The sequence below is a fragment of the Phascolarctos cinereus genome, unplaced genomic scaffold, assembly GCF_003287225.1.
Source record: "Phascolarctos cinereus isolate Bilbo 61053 unplaced genomic scaffold, phaCin_HiC Scaffold_4;HRSCAF=312, whole genome shotgun sequence".
Lineage (NCBI taxonomy): Eukaryota > Metazoa > Chordata > Mammalia > Diprotodontia > Phascolarctidae > Phascolarctos > Phascolarctos cinereus.
The window spans coordinates 654,529,296-654,547,153 of record NW_027555847.1 but is presented as its reverse complement, the minus strand read 5'-3'; the positions used below and the strand labels follow the sequence as shown (position 1 = coordinate 654,547,153).

General features: G+C 45.8%; 1 protein-coding gene and 1 long non-coding RNA gene across 4 annotated transcripts; both read left to right on the top strand.

The window, feature by feature from the left end:
- The first annotated feature begins 211 nt into the window (after nt 1–211).
- LOC110214375 (uncharacterized) lies at nt 212–5,141 on the top strand. Its single transcript, XR_002326263.2, has 3 exons — nt 212–2,337; nt 2,932–3,050; nt 4,143–5,141. It is a non-coding gene; the product is annotated as an uncharacterized LOC110214375 (long non-coding RNA).
- Nucleotides 5,142–8,495: 3,354 nt separating this feature from the next.
- MAF1 (MAF1 negative regulator of RNA polymerase III) lies at nt 8,496–17,785 on the top strand. 3 transcript variants are annotated; one of them, XM_020994889.2, is made up of 8 exons: nt 8,496–8,815; nt 10,004–10,150; nt 14,272–14,400; nt 14,535–14,703; nt 14,936–15,057; nt 16,481–16,600; nt 16,733–16,870; nt 17,162–17,785. In XM_020994889.2, the coding sequence occupies exons 2-8, from the start codon at nt 10,068–10,070 to the stop codon at nt 17,181–17,183; spliced, it is 783 nt and encodes a 260-aa protein (XP_020850548.1). In that variant the 5' UTR covers nt 8,496–8,815; nt 10,004–10,067; the 3' UTR covers nt 17,184–17,785. The 3 variants fall into 3 exon arrangements, with proteins under 3 accessions (XP_020850548.1, XP_020850550.1, XP_020850549.1); XM_020994891.2 differs by having other exon boundaries at nt 8,497–8,815; nt 14,538–14,703; XM_020994890.2 differs by lacking the exon at nt 8,496–8,815 and adding an exon at nt 9,007–9,116.
- Nucleotides 17,786–17,858: the final 73 nt, after the last annotated feature.

Below are 17,858 nucleotides of genomic sequence, written 5' to 3'. Positions count from 1 at the left end.
ATTTTTTCCTTTTTCTTTTTTAATTGCTGGTTCAAAAGGATGGCTCACTAGGTAGGGCAGTATCACACACACATAGATATGTATAGGTGTATATATGTATGTGTTGGGCATATAGGTGTATATACACTTATATTTAGAAATGAAAATTATATAAGAAACAAAGTGATCAATAAAATATGATTTTAAAAGAACAGTTTTTGTCAGACTAACTTTATTTCCTTTTTTGAAAAGAATTACTAAACTATAGATCAGGAAAATGCTGTAGCTTTAGTTTAACCTATATTTTAGGAAAGTATTTGACAAGAGTATATCCTGCTATTCTCTTGTGGAAAAGATGGAGAGATGTGCTTATTCATTGATAACACAAGTAAATGGATTTGGACCTGGCAGAATGGCTGTACTCAAAGTAGTTAATTTTTTTTTTATGCAAAGAAGAGTGCCAGGGGAAGTTGTCTCTCCCTTTGAAAGCTACTGAGTGAGTGGCTCTTCCTGGCTCAGTGTCCACACTAATTTGACCCATCACATGGCCCAGGGGAAGCATATTCCTTAGCAAACAGCTGAAATCCTTATCTCACATGTTGCCGTGGGGTATGTTCCAGTCTATTACACATATTTAATGATATATGTAATACATGTGACATGAACACAAGGCAGTTGGGGGATGGGAGGTGGGAGTGCGGGGAGGAGCACTAGAACTGGAGGGATCAGGAAAGGCTTCATGTGGAAGATGGTGATTGAGCTGCATCTTAAAGAAAACCAGGAATTCCCAGAGGTAGGAGTAAAAACGGACTGGATTCTAAGCATTGAAGCTAGCCAACCAGTGCAAGGCATGAAGAGACAGGCCATGGAGCTCAGAACATGCAGTAGGCTAGATTGGGGCAATGGAGGTGGGGGAGAGAATTAATATGTGAAAAGGAAGATCTAGAAAGGGGGGGGTCAGGTTGTGAAGAGATTTAAATGCCAAAGAATTTTATATTTGATTCTACAAGGGAATAGAGAGTTTATTAAGCATAAGTGTGGTATCAAATCTGTGCTTTAGGAAAATCATTTTGAGGGCTATACGGAAGGTGAAGTGGAGTTGGGGAAGAGACCTGAGGCATGGATGCTACATTGGCTAGTGAGCTGGAAAGACAGCTAGGTGGTGCAGTGCATGGAGCTAGGTTCTTGGAGTCAGAAACACCCAAGTTCAAATCTAGCCTCCAACACTCACTAGTTGTGTAACCTTGGGCAAGTTACCTAACCTCTGGTTATCTTTATCTGTAAAATGGGGATAATAACAGCCTCTACCTCCCAGGGTTTTTGTGAGTATCAAATGAGATAATATTTATAAAGTGCTTTACAAATCTTAAAGCACTATAAAAATGATAGCTATTATTATAATAATTATTAAAGACACTTCCCCTCATTGGGAGGTCTTCAGAGGTTGGATGACCCTGTGTCAGCAAGGTTGTTGAAGGGACTATTGATCAGGTACAGATCTCTTCCACAAGATCTTGGGAAAGATCTGACTCCTATCCTCATGAATTTTACAATCTCACAGAGGGATAACACGAACCAAATTATTATACAAGATTACTTTGCTTTCTAGCCTAACTTCTGCTTCTGACTTCCTTATTTCCGTCAATGACACCATCTTGTAGTCTTCTGCTTACTCAGGCCGCCTAATATAGGGAAGTAGTTGGAAATATGGAAGTTATACAAAGTGGAGTCATCTTGTAGAGCACTTTGAATGCCAAGGTAAAGACTCTGGATTTTATCCTGTAAGCATAAGCGGGTCCGTCAGTCATGTCCTCCCAGATCATTGAGTATAAGTAAGAGAGAAGCTGAAAACCACATTTGTTGCCCATAGCCCATGGGAAAAGGAATGAAGGAAAGGGATGTCCCCTCTCTATCTCAGGTTCGGGTACTAGAAGCCAGGGAAAATAAGGAAGATCAGTTTCCCAGCTCACCATTCCAAGAGAAGTCATAAGAGTTGGTAGTCTCAGGAATTCAGGAATCTTCCCTCCTCTGAGCTCACTCCTGTCTTCCTCATGTAATCCCAGAAACTCAAGGCCAGTGGAAGGATGCCAAGATGCAAACTGTGGACCTTTGCATGCAGATTACGTCTCCCCTTTTCTGGCGCATGGTTTCTTGTCCCCAAAGCACCTATGCTGTCCCCTCTCTGTCCTAGAGGCAATCAGGGCAATCTTGCTTCTGATGGAGTATCTCACAAATGTTTCTCTCTTTCTCTCTGTGGAAGACCTCCTGAGCTCCAGAGTCTTCAGAAAGATGAAAAGAGGGGAATGCAAGAGTACTAACTACAGAAGTCACCTGGGTAAAGGAGCTAAGGGAAAACAGGTATATTTAATTCACTGTTGGTAGAGTTGCGAATTGGTCTAGCCATACTGGAAAGCACTTTAGAACTATGTCTGAAAGTAAAATTTTGTATATACCTTTTGGCCCCACAAAACCACATCTAGGCCTATACATCAAAGATATATAAAAAAAAAAGAGGAAAAGGACCCATTTGTATAAAAATATTCATAGCTCTTTTTGTGGTGGCAAAGAATTAGAAACTGAATGGATGTGCATCAATTGAGGGATGGCTGAGCACGTTATGGTAGGTGAATGTGATGGAGAAACCTGGGAAGGCTTGTATAAACTGATGCAGAGTGAAGTATGAAGAATTAGGAGAACAATTTACACAATAAGAACAATGTTGTAAAGATAAACAACTTTGAAAGACTTAGGAACTCTGATCAACACAATGACCAGCCATGATTCTGAAGACTCATGATGAAACATGCTAGCCACTTCCAGATAGAGAGCAGATGGACTTAGAGAACAGATGGAGACATTCTAAAAAATACATATGGCCAATGCAGGAATTTGTTTGGTTTGACTATACATGTTGATAACAAGGGTTTTGTTTTTCTTGTTTTCTCAATGCAGGAGGAGTGTGTTTGGGTGGTAGGAAGAAAGAACATGGAAATGAAAATGAAATTGACTTAGAAAAAAAAACTTCACCAAAGTGGTATTTTAGGAAGATTAATCCTGTAGCTGTGTACAAGGTATAGTAAAGGAGAGATACTGGAGGTAAAGAGTTGGTTAGATTAGTGTAATACAGTGGGAAAAAATACTGGAAGCAGTATCAAAAGACCTAGTTTTAAATTCCAGCTCTGCCATTTACAATCTTTGTGATTTTTTGGTGAAGTTATTTAACCTCTTTGGGTCTCAGAGGGTTGAACTATATTATGTTCCAGCACAAAATCTATGACCCTAAATGATAAGTGCATTAGAGAGGTTCAAAACAAACTGAGTGATCTGTGGGTACCAGGGGAAAATCTTCCTGACTAGTGGGATTGGGGAAGGCTTACCTGGAAAGAAGCTTTAAAAGCTGGGTGGAAAGTAATCAAGCAAATACAGGAAGGGAGAACATTTCAGGCCTAGGGAATATCGTGAACAAAGCCAGGATGGCAGATAGGAAATTAAGCTATCCACTAAGGCTGGAGTGTAAAGTATGAAAGTGCAAAAGACAGGAAGAAAAGTCTAAAAAGATATAGTGGTGCTAGCTTTGAATTGTGGCAGGCCTTGAATGCCAGATATAATTTGTGTGGACTGGCTGTGCCACTTTGTGTGTAGACTATGACACCTGGGGCACTGCATTTGGACTCCAAAGCATAAGCAGTTCAAATTGGCTTGTACCTGACCTTCCTTAAGCCTATAGAAAGGCAGGGGGTCACTGTATTATCATCTGAGAGTGTAATATGCCTGAGTTGACCACCAGGTGGCATTCTATTCCAGTCACCAACCAAGTGGTCTCGTAGTCTTTCTGACAAATGTCTAAGAACTTCTTACACTACTGTGTCAAGAGGGTTCTGATCAGTTGAGCAGTTTAAAACCCGTGTAGGCTGGGTTTAGCATTGAAATTAGTGAACATTATGCAATGTTGGTCAAAATAATTAAAAATAGGAAATCTATGGCTCCTCCACTACTGTGTATCTCTGTCAAAATAATCCCACATTTATAGGGCACAGGTATTCAGCATGCTGCAGCCACATAGTTTATTAAACACAGAAAAAAAAGAAAGAAAACAAATGGCTGAAGTTTCTACATGGGACCTTCTGCCTAACCATCCTCCAAAATTCTCCTTGTATCCATAGGTCATAGAAAGGGAATAAGAAGAGAAATTAGGGGAAGCTTGAGGTTCCAAGAAAGGAGCCATCTTCCCTTCTGTCTACAGCATCTGCTGTTTCCAATAGCTGCCAGTCCCTGCTGCTTTGGACCTGCCTCTCCTGTGCTCATCTTTACCATATGTCTTGAAGTGCTGTGAATTTGGGGAGCATTATGGAGCAAGACTTGGCTCCTCCTCTTCTAGCCCTAGCCATCAGCATAGTCTTCTGCTTTTGAGGCGTCTGCTACACCCCAACATCCCCAACCTCCCAAAGGTATGTCTCTTGCCAGCATTTTGATTAGCACCTTGGCCCTAAGCCAGCCACTGAGTGACCCAGTTGTTAGCATTTATAGAGCACTTTAGGGTGTGCAAAGCACTTTACCTTTGCTACCTCATTTGGATCTCACGACAACTTTGTGCTGTTATTTTACCCATTTTACAGATGAGGAAACTGAAGCTGATAGAGGTTAGGTTAAGTGATTTGCCAGTGGTTACGCAGTTAATCAGTGTTTAACTCAGATCTTCCTGGCTCCAAAGCCAGCAGTCCTCTAACTACTGTTCCACTAGGTTGCCAATTCCCCTCAAAGCAATGGGAAGTTAAATCAGAAAGAAAGGGAATTGATAAACTTAACCCTTCCCAGCAAAACAAAGATCTAAGACATCTCCTAAGGCCTCGGGATGGAAAATGCTATCCACATCCAAAGAAAAAACTATGGAATTTGAATGCAGATCGAAGCATACTATTTGCTAATTTTTTTTCCTCTTCTGTTGAGTTCTGTTTTCTCTTTCTGGTGGTTCCTCCTATTGGTTCTAATTTTTACTTACAACATCACTAATCTGAAAATATGTTTAATAAGGATGTGTGTATATATATATATCAGATTGTGCACTGTCTTGGGGAGGAAGGGGGAGAAAAATTTTAAACTCAAAAGTGTATGGAAGTGATTGTTGATAAATCAAAATAAAATAAAATCAAAATTTTTAAAAATTTAAATTTTTTTTTTAAAAAAAAGGGAATTACAGACACACGTCTACTACTTTAGGAATGGGGGGGGCTTTTCTTCTATTGTAAACACACTCAGGGCAGTTCCAGGGAGGGGCAAGGGCATGGAGATCATCAGAAATGTTTTTTTCCAGTTTATCTTTCTCAGAATCATCATCATCTGTCATTAGCAGCAACAACAATATACGGGAGTGTGGGGGAGGGGGAAGACACATAATGATAATTCAAATAGGTAACAGGAGTTAGCAGAGGTTAAGGAATTTCAGTTTTCTTTCTTAGGCAATTGGTAGCTGCTTGAAATTACTGAATTCAGGACAGGACCATATATGGATGATCATGCAGTATGCTCTCCCCAGAGCTGAACACAACACACTCATTTTGCAGATGGAAAAACTGAAGCCAAGAAGGGGGTGGTGACTTGCTCAAGGTCACAAAATCAGCTAGTGGCAGGTTAGGGACTCAGACCTAGGCTTTTGGATTCTTGGGCTTCAGAGAGGAGAAAACCACCTTATAATCAGAACTGGAGTAAAGGAGGAGAAAATGGGGGAAGATGCTAAGGTGTTTTGCACTGTAGAGAAAGAGAGAGGAAAGAACTCACTGCAAATAGTTTCTATTTTCTTAATCAATCAATCAATAAGGGGTGTATGGGTGCTCAAGAAGGACTAGCACCTCTGAGGTGAGGGCTTGCGAGCCCTTTTCAGGGCTGCTCATCCACCTTTGGTGTCCACCTGGCCTCAACTCTTACCTGTGGCTCCAAGAAGGTATGGCATGCATAGTGGCCACATCCTGGTTAAAACATTTGGCAGATAGACTAAACCAGATTGAGGGTGACCGACAGGCCTCCAACCCATCAGTAAATTAAGAGGGGTGTCTACCCCAAGCGTGTGAAGACTTCCCCTGGCATAATGAGTGGATGAAAACAATTTGTTCCAATATCCATGAAGGCAGCTGAAGTAGGTGCTGTGGAGTGCTTAGAGCTTGGTCAGACATTGAAGATGCCAAGGTCCATCCATTTCATCTTGGGCCATCCAAGAATGAGGCTGATGACTTTATGAAAATCTGCCTCACTTAAACCTGATTTATATACAAGTTGAGATATCACCCCCCCATGTCATTGATTCTCTTTGAAAACAAAGGACAAACAACAACAAACATTTATTAAGTGCTGGGGTTACAAAAAGAAGCAAAAGACTGTCTGCTGCCCTCAAGGAGTTTCTAATCTGATGAAGCAAACATACAAACAAATATATATAAAGCAACTTATATATGGGATAAATAAAAAATAATTAACAGAGGGAAGGCACTAGAGTTAAGAGAGGCGGGAAAGTCTTCCAGTAGAAGATGAGATTTTAGTTGGGACTTGAAGGAAGTCGGTGGTCAGAGAGGAGGAGGGAGAATGTTCCAGGTATAGAGGACAGTCAGAGAAAATGCTTGGCGGCAAGAGATGGAGTGTCTTGTTTGTGGAACGGCCAGGAGGCCAGTGTCAGTGGATTGAAGAGTATACGTCAGGGAGTAAGGTGTAAGAAGACTGGAAAGGTAGGTGAGGACTAGGTTATGAGGACTTTGAATGCCAAACAGAGCATTTTATATTTGATCCTGGAGGTAATAGCCCCTGGAGATTGGTGAATGGGGGGTGGGGTGGGGACACAGTCAGACCTTTGCTTTAGGAAATCACTTTAGTGGCTAAGTGAAGATAGATTGCAGGAGGGAGAGACTTGAGGCAGGCCCACCCACCAGCAGGCTATTGAAATAATCCAGGTATGAATGATGGAGGCAGCTAGGTGGTGCAGTGGATAGAGGGATAGACAGTGGATAGACTCCAGGCCTGGAGTCAGGAAGACTCATCTTCATGAGTTCATATCTGGCCTCAAACACACTGTGTGACCCTGGGGGCAAGTCACTTAACCCTGTTTGCCTCAGTTTCTTTGTCTGTAAAAAGAACTGGAGAAAGAAATGGCAAACCACTGCAGTGCGTTTCCCAAAAACACTCCAAATGGGATCATGAAGAATCAGACACAATTGAACAGCTGAGGTGATGAGGGCTCAATCCAGAGTGGTGACTGTGTCAGAGGAGAGAAGGAGGCATATTCCAGAGATGCTGCAAAGGCAAAATTGACAGGATATGGGGACTGAGAGATAGCGAGGAATTCTGGATGACTCCTAGGTTGTGAGCCTGAAAGACTGGGAGGATGGTGTTGCCCTCTACAGTAGTTATGAGGAATAGGGGGAGGAGAACCGCAGTGGTTAGGTAGAAAGATGAGTTCCACTTTGAACATACTGAGTTTAAGATGTCTACTGGGCAGCCAGTTCGAGATGTCTGAAAGGCAGATGGAGAAGTGAGATTGGAGGTCAGAAAAGAGATTGGGGCAGGAAAGGTAGATTTGAGAATAATCTGCATAGATGTGGCAATTAAATCCACTAAAGCCTCTGTAAAGTATGAGGCTAGGTTATTTGCTGACAGACGGAAGACATGTGTGGGACACGTGAGAGAAAAGTTTTGAAACACCTGCTGTGGGGAGGAGACAAAGACGGATGGGCTTGCGGCGTGGAGGCTCCGGTGGACCCTTCGGCGTGGGAGACACAGTAAGACCACAGGACCATAGGTTTGGAAATAGAAGGCATGGAGTCCAACCCAATGTTTTTACAGATGAGGAATTTCCTGCAGCTCTGTTCAGCAGCAGAGGAATAAAGAACGGAAGAGATCAGTGATGGGGGTAATTCAGGGTTGGGGTTTGGGGGCAAGAGATTCAAGATCAGAGGTCGGAATAAAGCCAGAACTGGGTTGATGGCCTGGGGGTGGAGATCGCAGGCTGGCACTAAAAGAGATGAGGTTGCAGGACTAAGACTCCCAACTCCAAGGGGCCAACTTCACCAGCATATGGCAGCTGCCGGAGAGACAAACACAAGCGGCAGCCAATGGTAGTTCGGTCCCCACTCGCATTCTTTGTCTCTGAGCGTCCAACCCGAGGCGCGAACCAGCTCACTCCTCCCCGTCCCACCCCTTTCCAGTCCCTCCCAGAGAGAGTCCGGACTTAAAGCACACAAGAGAAGGGGGAGGGGAGGCCGACAACAGGGGAGACAAGAATGGCAAGTAGGGTCACCAATGAGAAACAAGGCGGAGTCTGAAGCCGCTACAGGGGAACTACACCAATATGAGAGCTCCCCTACAAAACAGACCAATCGGTGGGCCGGGCGCATAGGCTGTAAAAAAATGACGAACAGGAATAATAGCCAATAGCTATGAAGGACGTGATGAGCGGAGGGGACCTAGACCAATGGGAACAGGTTGGTTAACCCAGGGCGGGGAAGAAGAGCCCAATCATCAAGACAGGTCCATGGCGGGGCGGGGCCAGGCCTAGCGGGCGCTTGTTGTTCTCGGGGTTGAGGGAGGCGGAGGCGGCTTCCTCTGTGTGTCGGTCTCTACCTGTGTTGCTATAGTCGGACGCTGAAGGCAGCCAGAGCCGGGTCGGCGGCGGGGCCATGTCGCGGAGATCGCCCGCGCAGGCGGGCGGGACCCAGAGGAGAAGGCTGTCGCTGCGAAGTTTTCCTCGGATACAGCGCGGCGCGAGCGGAGGCCGCAGCGTCGTAGCCCCCAGGGACTGAGGAGCCTCTCGGACCCCTGGATCTCCTGGTGCCCCGCAGACGGACGCCCCAGTCAGGTTGGTGTCGCCGACGCCTCAGTGCCTGTCTCCGGACTACAACTCCCAGCAGCCCCCACACCCTCCCTTCGCGCATTCCCTCGCCGCACTGCCTCTTGGGAGTTGTAGTTCCGGGGAGGCGGGGCTTGACCTGGGGGTGTGTCCGGCCTGGGTTCCGGGAGGGGTGAGCTGGGAGCGGGCTCCTGGGAGGCTCTAATTGCATTAGGTGCTAGCGTATGGAGCCTTCCCTTCCCTCTGGGGAGTCGAGGCCGGTACTGTGGAGATCTCCAAGTGCTTTAAGCAACCTGGCGTACCAATCCAGGTAAAGGAGACTCGGCCTTGTTCACTGGGGGAGGTGGGGGTGAGGGTGGGGGTATGGAGGCGTCTTGGGTTGGTTGGTGACCGACTCCCTCGGTTGCGGCTTTGGATTTTCCTTTCTCTCCCTTCCCCAGGGGCAGCAAGTGCCCAGGCCCTCAGGCCCTGCCTGCCCTTCTGCTGAGCCTCAAGAGGTTCATGGACAGCTTCCTATAGACTGCCCCCTCCCCCATCCTCTCCAGGCTGAGCAGCACCCTGGGGTGATAGACATATTCATGCACACACGTATATATATACATATACATAGACATGTATATGTATATATATACATGCTTACATATACACTAAGGGGAGGAAGGAGTGGCTGTCAAAGAGGTTTTGTAAGTGCTTGGAAATCATGGTGAAGCCTCCTCTTCCTTGCGAGAGAAAGAGATAGCCTAAACTGGACCTGAGCCCCACACCACAGCTTTCCTCTTGGGTAAGGGGGGATCTCCTCCCCTCCGTAATACCAGAGCCTTCTAATAGGAAAGGAACTGGGGTTCTAGTGTCTTAGGGTTTAGATATGGGAAAGGAGGTATGTTTTCCCCAGGTTGGCACTTGGCCTGCTGTTCTTTCCACAAGCTCTGGGCAAGGGCCAGGTCTCTGCTTGTTTACAGTTTCTCCGCTTACAAGGCAGGCATCTTGTGTGTATGGGGAGGGGAAAGTAAAAGGCTTGGAGGAGACCTAGGCCTGGCTGGGATGAGGGATGAGAGACACAAGATCCCTTTTTTCTGGGACCTGAGACCCTGCCATGGTAGAAGTATGTGGTTGTGGAATTTTAACAATGACCTTTCCTACCCCTCTCTCAAACAAGACAACTCAGAGCCACAGTGATATGCCCCATGTTCCCAACAGGCATACCTTCTTTGCTGCCCTAACCCAAGGCCCTTGACTTCTCTGTCCCTGGCCCCTGCAGAAGATGAAGCTCTTAGAAAACTCCAGTTTTGAAGCGATCAACTCCCAGCTAACGGTGGAGACAGGTGATGCTCACATCATTGGCAGGTAAGGCCCTCAGCCCCTCAGGGTCCCTCTGCCCTAACGGGAGGCACTTAATTTGAGAAGGGCCTTGAGATTTCTTTCCCTGTGAAGGTAAGGGGAAGGCAGTGTGGTTAGTGACTCCACCCTCCCATTTCCTTCCTCTCTTTTACCCCCCTTCCCCACCATTTCACTCACTGCAGCCTTCATGTCTTGTTTCTAAAGACAGGTGTTCTTGACTTCCTAAAATACGGAGAAGGATTGGAGGTTCTGCAAGAATTGGCCCTAGAATCCAGTTAGGCTAGACACATAATGGAGGGGAGTGCTGTTAAAGCAAATAGAAACAGGAGCCACTAATCTGTAAGGCTCCCTGGGAGCCACACGTTGACTTAGTTTTAAAATGTAATATTGTCTCTGTTTTAGTCTAATTTATTTTGTTAAATATTTCCCAGTTACATTTTAATCTGGTTTGGATTGCGGTTGGGAGTGTTTCAGGCTGCTGCCGTGTGTTTGTCACCTCTGGCATAGTAGAGTGCCAGTCCTAGTATCAGGAAGGTTCAAATCTGGTTTTTGACAATGGGTAATACTACTTTAGGTCTCAGTTTCCTCATCCATAAAATGAAGGCATTGCACTAGGTGGCCTCTAACATCTCTTCCAGCTTGATCTGTGATCCTATAAAACCTCACAACCCTAATCCTTATCCCCTTTTCCCCCTCTGTTCCATGTACTGCCTCCCAACAAATATATCTGCCATCCCCATTCCCTGTGTATGTGTCCATCCAGTTTCGTAACTTCTACATGTATCTAACCCCCATGTTTGTATCCAGGCTTATAACCTTTTCTCCATTACTGTTTGTCCCCATTTGCTATCTCCTTGAGTGTGTCCAGGCCCATTTCAGATTCCTCACCTACATCGATTCACAGAATGTTAGTGTTAGAGAGGTACCTTGGAAGCCATTAAGTTCAACCTCTCACCCTTCCCTTCCCATCCCTCCCCTCCCCTCTCTTCCCTTCCCTTCCTCTCCCCCTCTTCCCTTTTCCTCTTTTTCTCTCCCCTCCCCACCTTTTATAGCTTGAGCAACTGAGACCCACAAAGCAGAAATTCAATTCATCAAAGATTTATTAAGCCCTTCCATTGGAGAGTCTATATGCTGCAGGGAGAATACAACATGTGCCTAGATTAGTAAATATAAGGTAATTTGAATAGGACTAGAGTATGAAGAACTTGGGGAATCAAGACAAAACTTCAGAGAGGAGGTGACACTTGAGTTTAAAGGAAGATCAGGAATATGAGAGCTGGAGATGAGGAGAAAGTACACATTAATGCTGGAGGGTGGCTTGTGAAAGTACTTGGAGTCAGGAGATGGAAGGCCAACTTTTTGGAATAGCTTGTAATCCATTTTGATTGGAACATAACATGAAAGGGAGTAATGAGAGATGAGGCTAATAAGGTTAGGGAGCCCTTGAAGACTTTTGCACAAGGGAGTGACTTCTAGGAAGATTATTTTGGTGTCTCTTGGAGTATTAGATAGGGGAAAGATCAGAAGTAGAGAGAGCAACTAAAAGGCTATTGCAACAGTCCACGTGAAAAGTAAGGAGATCTGAGCTGTGGTAATGGCCTTGTAAGTGAAGAGAAAAGTACCGATTAGATGCTGTGGGGCTAGGCCTAGCACCTGGTTGGTTATAGGATAGGGAAAGATCAAGGATGATTCTGAGAGTGCACACTTGGGTGATGGTAGTATCCTTCACAGAGACAGGGAAGTTAGGGGGAGGTATCGATGGGACATTGAGGAGGAGGTGTCCAGCAGACATTTAGTGTTGCATTTGGGGATGCAAGACACAGATTAAGCAGGGATGTATAGATTTGGGAGTTATCTGTCTAGTGATGATCATTGAACCCATGGAAACTGATGAGATCACTAAGGAGGAGAGTGCAGAAAGAGAAAAATGTCCAGAACTGCCTTGGAAGACAACACCCATGGTTGGAGAATGGGACACAGATGGTGAATAAGCAAATAAGTATTCAGACAGGTAGGAAGAAAACCAAGAGAGAGTGCAGAGGCCAAGGAAGGAAGGGATGGTCAGCAATGAAAGTTGCAGAGAGGTTAAATAAGATGATGGAGAAAAGACCATTGGATGTGAAGTAGACAGCAAAGCAGTGGAAGAAAGGCAAGACAATAGTTTGAGGAGATAGCAGAGTCAAGTTTAGGTTTTTAAGGGTTGGGGATGCTTGGACATTTTTTTAGGCGGTAGATAAATTTGTAGAAATAAGTAGATTGAAGATGAAAGAGAGAGAAGGAATGATTGGGTTATACTCCTGGAGGCAGGGATTAAGGGCAGAAGCAGAAGGTTTTGCCTTGACAAAAAGGGTTATTTCTTCCTCAGAGACTAAATCAAAGGAGGAACAGACAGATGAAGATAAAAAGAGTGGTTTTGAGATGTGGAGAAGAGTTGATGATGGCCTCAATTTTCTCAGTAAAATAGTTGCTGAGGTGATTTGATAAGAGAGAAGGGAGATGTAGACAGAGTAGGGAATTCAAGGAGATTGAGAACAGCTGCTCTGGAGAATGTAGTTGGTAGTCAGTCATGGAAGAATAAAAGGATCACCATGTTGTAGTGAGCTTCCAATTCGGACCATCCTTGTCCAGGTCCTTGTTACTTGGATATAAATTTATTTATTTGTAGTTTTCAACATTCATTTCCACAAGTTTTTGAGTTTCAAATTTTCACCCAGTCTCACCCTCCACCCACCCCAAGATGGCATGCATTCTGAATATCCCTTCCCCTCATCTGTCCTCTTTTCTTTCTCTCCCCCCTTCTCTTATCCCCTTCCCCTTCTATTTTCCTGTAGGGCAGGATAGACTTCTGTACCCCATTTCCTGTATTTCTTATTTCCCGATAGCATGTGAAAACTTTTTTTTTAAACATATGTTTTTAAAACTTTAGGTTTCAAATTTTCTCTCTTCCTCCCTCCCCACCCACCCTCATTGAAAAGGCAAGCAACTCCATATAGGTTGTACATGTGCAGTTAGGTCCTTGTTACTTGGACAATATTACATAGCCTCCCAACAAATTTTTCGGCTTCTTATCTCCCTCCTCCAAAACATCCTTAGTATCCAGAGTAATTTTCATTACACATCGATATGGTCATGTTACTCCTGTGTTCAGAAATCTTGATTGGTGTCCTTAATCAAAATCAGATTCCCTGCCCTGTTATACAGGGCCCTCCATAACCTGCTTTCCAGTTTTATTTCATGTTATTCCTATCCATGCCGTCTATACTCCAGCAGAACTGAACAATCTTTTCTAAAACATACTGCACCAGACCGCTTTTATATCTTGCCTTTGCTCAAAAGATTCCCTCTGCTTCTCCTTCCCACTCTTTGCCAGTGGAACTCCTGCCCTTTCCCGATCAACTCCAATGCATCTCAGACCTCATGTAGCACTTTATAGGATCATGAATTTAGGGCTGTAAAGAAGATTAAAGTCTATTTGACAGTCCTTTGTTTTATAACTCCAGAAGGTGCTTTTATTATTGTATGTTAAGGTTATCTCCATTTGTGTCTTATCTCTACTTGATGTAAGCTCCTGGATGGTAGGAACCAATTATATCTTTTTCACTGCCCAACTATTTGTTGAATAAATTAACGTAGGGCTAGAGAATGAATTTAGGGGAATCAGGAATACTTCTTCAAGGGAGTGGAAGCCATTTGAATTGGGCTTTCAGAAGGGACTATTAGGGATCACCCCAAGGAAAAATGTGAACAAAGGTAGGAAGATGAGATGTGTATAGAAGATGGTGAGTCTGATGACTTCATAGGGTCATGTTAATTAGTAGCAGATTTGAGACTAGCTCCCTGGTTAGTGGAAAGTGCACTGGACTTGAGATAGGAGAGATCTGGGTTCAAATTCTGGCTCTGACAGTTGCTAGCTGTGTTTCTAGCCCTAGTCAAGTCATTTAACTTCCCTGCACCTCAGTTTCCTTTTTGTCCTTATACGACCTACTTCTTAGGGCTGTTGAGAGAAACTTTACAAACTTCAAAGCTCTAGAAATATGAGTTGTTGTGGTTGTTTCCTGACTTCTAGTCCTGTGCTCTTTACATTCTCCACCCTCATCTGTGGATCCCTCCCCCCCCCTCCCCCCCAGGATCGAGAGTTACTCCTGTAAGATGGCAGGGGACGACAAGCACATGTTCAAGCAGTTCTGCCAGGAGGGCCGGCCCCATGTACTAGAGGCTCTGTCGCCCCCCCAGACCTCTGGCCTCAGCCCCAGCAGGTATGGTCTGTCCTATAGGAAAGATGGGTTCTCCAAGCCCCAGGGGAAGGGTACCCAGGGATTCTGAATCTGGGGGTGGGAGGTGGGAATTTCCAGAAGTGGGGTGGGGAAGGATGACAGGGCCATGTCCCTAGCAGGCTGAGCAAGAGCCAGGGAGGGGAAGATGAAGGGCCACTGAGTGATAAGTGCAGCCGAAAGACCCTCTTCTATCTGATTGCCACTCTCAATGAGTCCTTCCGGCCTGATTATGACTTCAGCACCGCCAAGAGCCACGAGTTCAGCCGAGAACCTAGCCTCAACTGGGTGAGAGAGAAGGCACCTGAGTGGGGTGGGGAGTGGGGCTGGTCATTTTCTTAGGTGGGCAGTGTGTGTGTGTGTATGTGTGTGTGTTGGGGGGAGCATGGCTTTAGTGATGGGTGGAAAACTAGAACTGGCCCTTGCCCCACATCTTTGTCCTCTGGCCATGAGTGGTTGCTTATGTTGAGAGTGACCAAAATATTCTCGTCATTATTGCTCCCTCCCCACACCCTTCCAGGTGGTGAACTCAGTAAATTGCAGCCTGTTCTCAGCAGTGCGTGAGGACTTTACTGCCCTGAAGCCCCAGCTCTGGAATGCAGTAGATGAAGAGATTTGCCTCTCTGAGTGTGATATCTACAGGTGGGAATCCAGGAGGGATTTGGAAATCAGTCAGAGCACATACAGGGGCCGTTAGGGCAGCTTGTGCTCCTGTTTACACGTCAGAAGCCTTTGTTGGACCATCGTGCAGGTCTGGCTCACTGTGCATGGATGTACTTGCTCTGTCCTAGACTACCTTCTCTTTTTCACCTGCTGTTTATACCTTTTTGGTCCTGGACCCTTTGGCAGTCTGGCAAAGCCAGTGGACCTCTTCTAAGAATGTTTTTGAAAGCATAAAATAAAATACATGGGATTACAAAGGAAACCAATTGTATTGAAGTACAGTTATCAATATTTAAAAAAAACCAAGTTCACAGGTATTAAGTTAAGATCCCCTGTTCTGTACATTTGGTGACTTATTAACTTGCAAGGATTCAGATGTACATACATATCCAGCCCTCATCTGTCCCCACAAACTGCCTTCCAGACCTCTCTACCTTGATGCCCCACGGGCATCTCAAACTCAGTATCTCCAAAATGAAACTAATAATTTTTCTCCCAAACCCACCCCTCCTTTTTATAACTTCCCTATATCTACCAAGGTCACTACTATCTTTCCAGTCACCCAGGTTCACAGCCTCACAGTCATGCTCAACTTGTCCCTCTCCCTCATTTCCCACGTTCAGTCAGTTGCCAACTCTTGTCAAATTTTCTGCCTCTTACCCACCCCCTTATTTCATTCATGTGGTCCCCACCCCCATGGTGATGGTTTAGCGCAAGGTCTTCCTCACTTAGACCATTGCAGGTTTCCCTGCATCCTATTTCTTCCCTCTTCATTACTACAGAACTGACATTCTTAAAGCACCAGTCGCACTGTTCATTTCCTACTCAAGAAGACCAAGTGCTTTACTGTTACCTCCCAGATAAAACAAAAACTGTTTAACATTTTCAATTTCTTCCCATTAAGATCCCAGTCCATCCTTCCAGACTGGTTTCATGTTGTTCTCACAGTGGGCCTTTGCACTTGCTGAGCTCAGTGTTCCAGCTTCAGCGTTGGTGCCTTCCTTCAGTGTGACTGAACACCTCCTTCCCCAATACCCCCTCCCCCCCTTCTAGTCTCCAGGACTAGATACCCTTCAGGGCTCAAATTTCAGGTAGTATTTGCTATACCAGAGGAGCCTTTGGTTGTCCTGCAGTTTGCTGATATTTTCATCACCTGGAAATTACTTTTATTTGTATATTGACTGTTTACTTAATGTCTTACATATTTCCTGCCTGACAACTGAGACTTTTGTCTTTTGTGTGCTCGCCACCCCATACAGTTGCCTGGCCTGTAGCAGTCACTTACCTGGTCTTCACTCTTCCCTCTTGTTTGGGGCTCTCCCCACCCAAATAAGATGTCTAAGGTGGGGGTGTTCAGGTACCCATGGGGATTTCTAACCTTGTCCCACCCCACACCCCCTAGCTACAATCCTGACCTGGACTCTGACCCCTTTGGTGAAGATGGAAGCCTCTGGTCCTTCAACTACTTTTTCTACAACAAGCGGCTCAAGCGAATCGTCTTCTTCAGCTGCCGGTCGATCAGGTCTGAACCAGGGCCTCTGCCCTCCACCGTCAGCTCTCCTCCTGGGGCCAGTTGGGCTGTGTATATATGGGGGAAGGGGTGTCAGGACTGGAAGAGGCTCCTAAGGCCACATCTCCCCTGCTCCTCCCACAGTGGTTCCACATACACTCGATCAGAAGCTGGCCATGAATTGGACATGGACTTAGGAGAGGAGGAAGAGGAAGAGGAAGAAGAAAGAGGGGGTAGCAGCAGTGAGGGGGCAACAGAGGAGACCAGCACCATGGAGGACAGGTTTGCCGTCAGCATTGGGGCCACTTTGCAGCACCTTCTCTCTCACTCTGGCCCATCCACAAGAGAGGGAAGTTCTTAATCAACTAGCACTTTTCTCCACTCGACTCCCATCCTTTAATACCTCTCCTTCTTGGCCCTGACCCTTCAGACACCTCACACCCCTGTCTTTGCTGCCCCCTCCATCTGCCCCATTTCCCTTCCTACCTCAACTTTTAGGGTTGACCAGCTCAGCTTCTTTCTACTCCCTTTTTGGGCTCTTGACTATAATACCCTTCTGTACTCTGTTCTTAGGCTTCAGGTGATCTGCATGTGAGAGGTACAGGAACCACTCATCTTCACTGCTCTTGGACGAGGACTTTTCCTGTCTGCTCGACCCCCTTGGGCCCCCCAGTTGGCCGTCCCTTTGCAACCAGCTGGGCTTAGCCCTCCTAGCACTTTGGCTCCAGACTGTGAGCAACTGACTCCCCCCCCCCAACCTTTCCCAATCCTGCAGAACCAGCACCAGAGCCCCCTGCCTTCTCCCTCATGCTGCCTAGCCCTGGACTCTTGGGGAAGGATTGAGTCCCACTGACTGTGTACTTCGAGGTGGCAGGGCTAACTTTGACCTGCTCCCTCTGGCTCCCAGATTGTATTTTTATATTTTGTACAGGGGCACTAGCCCCTCTTTTCCCCATCACACTCCATCCCAAATCCCTGGGGGCAGGTGGGGGGCTGTATGTACTCTGGGCCTGCTGGTAGCTGGTCTGGACTTTGGGCACAGCCTTCACCTAGTGGTGCCAGGGCAAGGCAGGACGGGACCCGTGCCCCAGGCCCCTCCTACCTCGGTCCAGCCCTGAAGGGCAGCCGCCAGTGTGCACTGAGGGGTCACTTTGCTGCAGCTCTGTGTTTGTCTCCAATAAAGTTTCTGTGACTTAAGTTTGAGTGCCTGGGCTGAGGGGAGAGGGAAATGATGTATCTAGATCCAGCTGGGTTGGAGGTAGTAAGAAGG

Bases quoted from the DNA above. Each gene is read 5' to 3' on its own strand.
- MAF1 (XM_020994889.2), top strand. From the start codon at position 10,068: ATGAAGCTCTTAGAAAACTCCAGTTTTGAAGCGATCAACTCCCAGCTA. The intron at 15,058-16,480 runs GTGGGAATCCAG...CACACCCCCTAG, and splicing joins TCTGAGTGTGATATCTACAG to CTACAATCCTGACCTGGACT. The intron at 16,871-17,161 runs GTTTGCCGTCAG...CTCTGTTCTTAG, and splicing joins ACCAGCACCATGGAGGACAG to GCTTCAGGTGATCTGCATGT.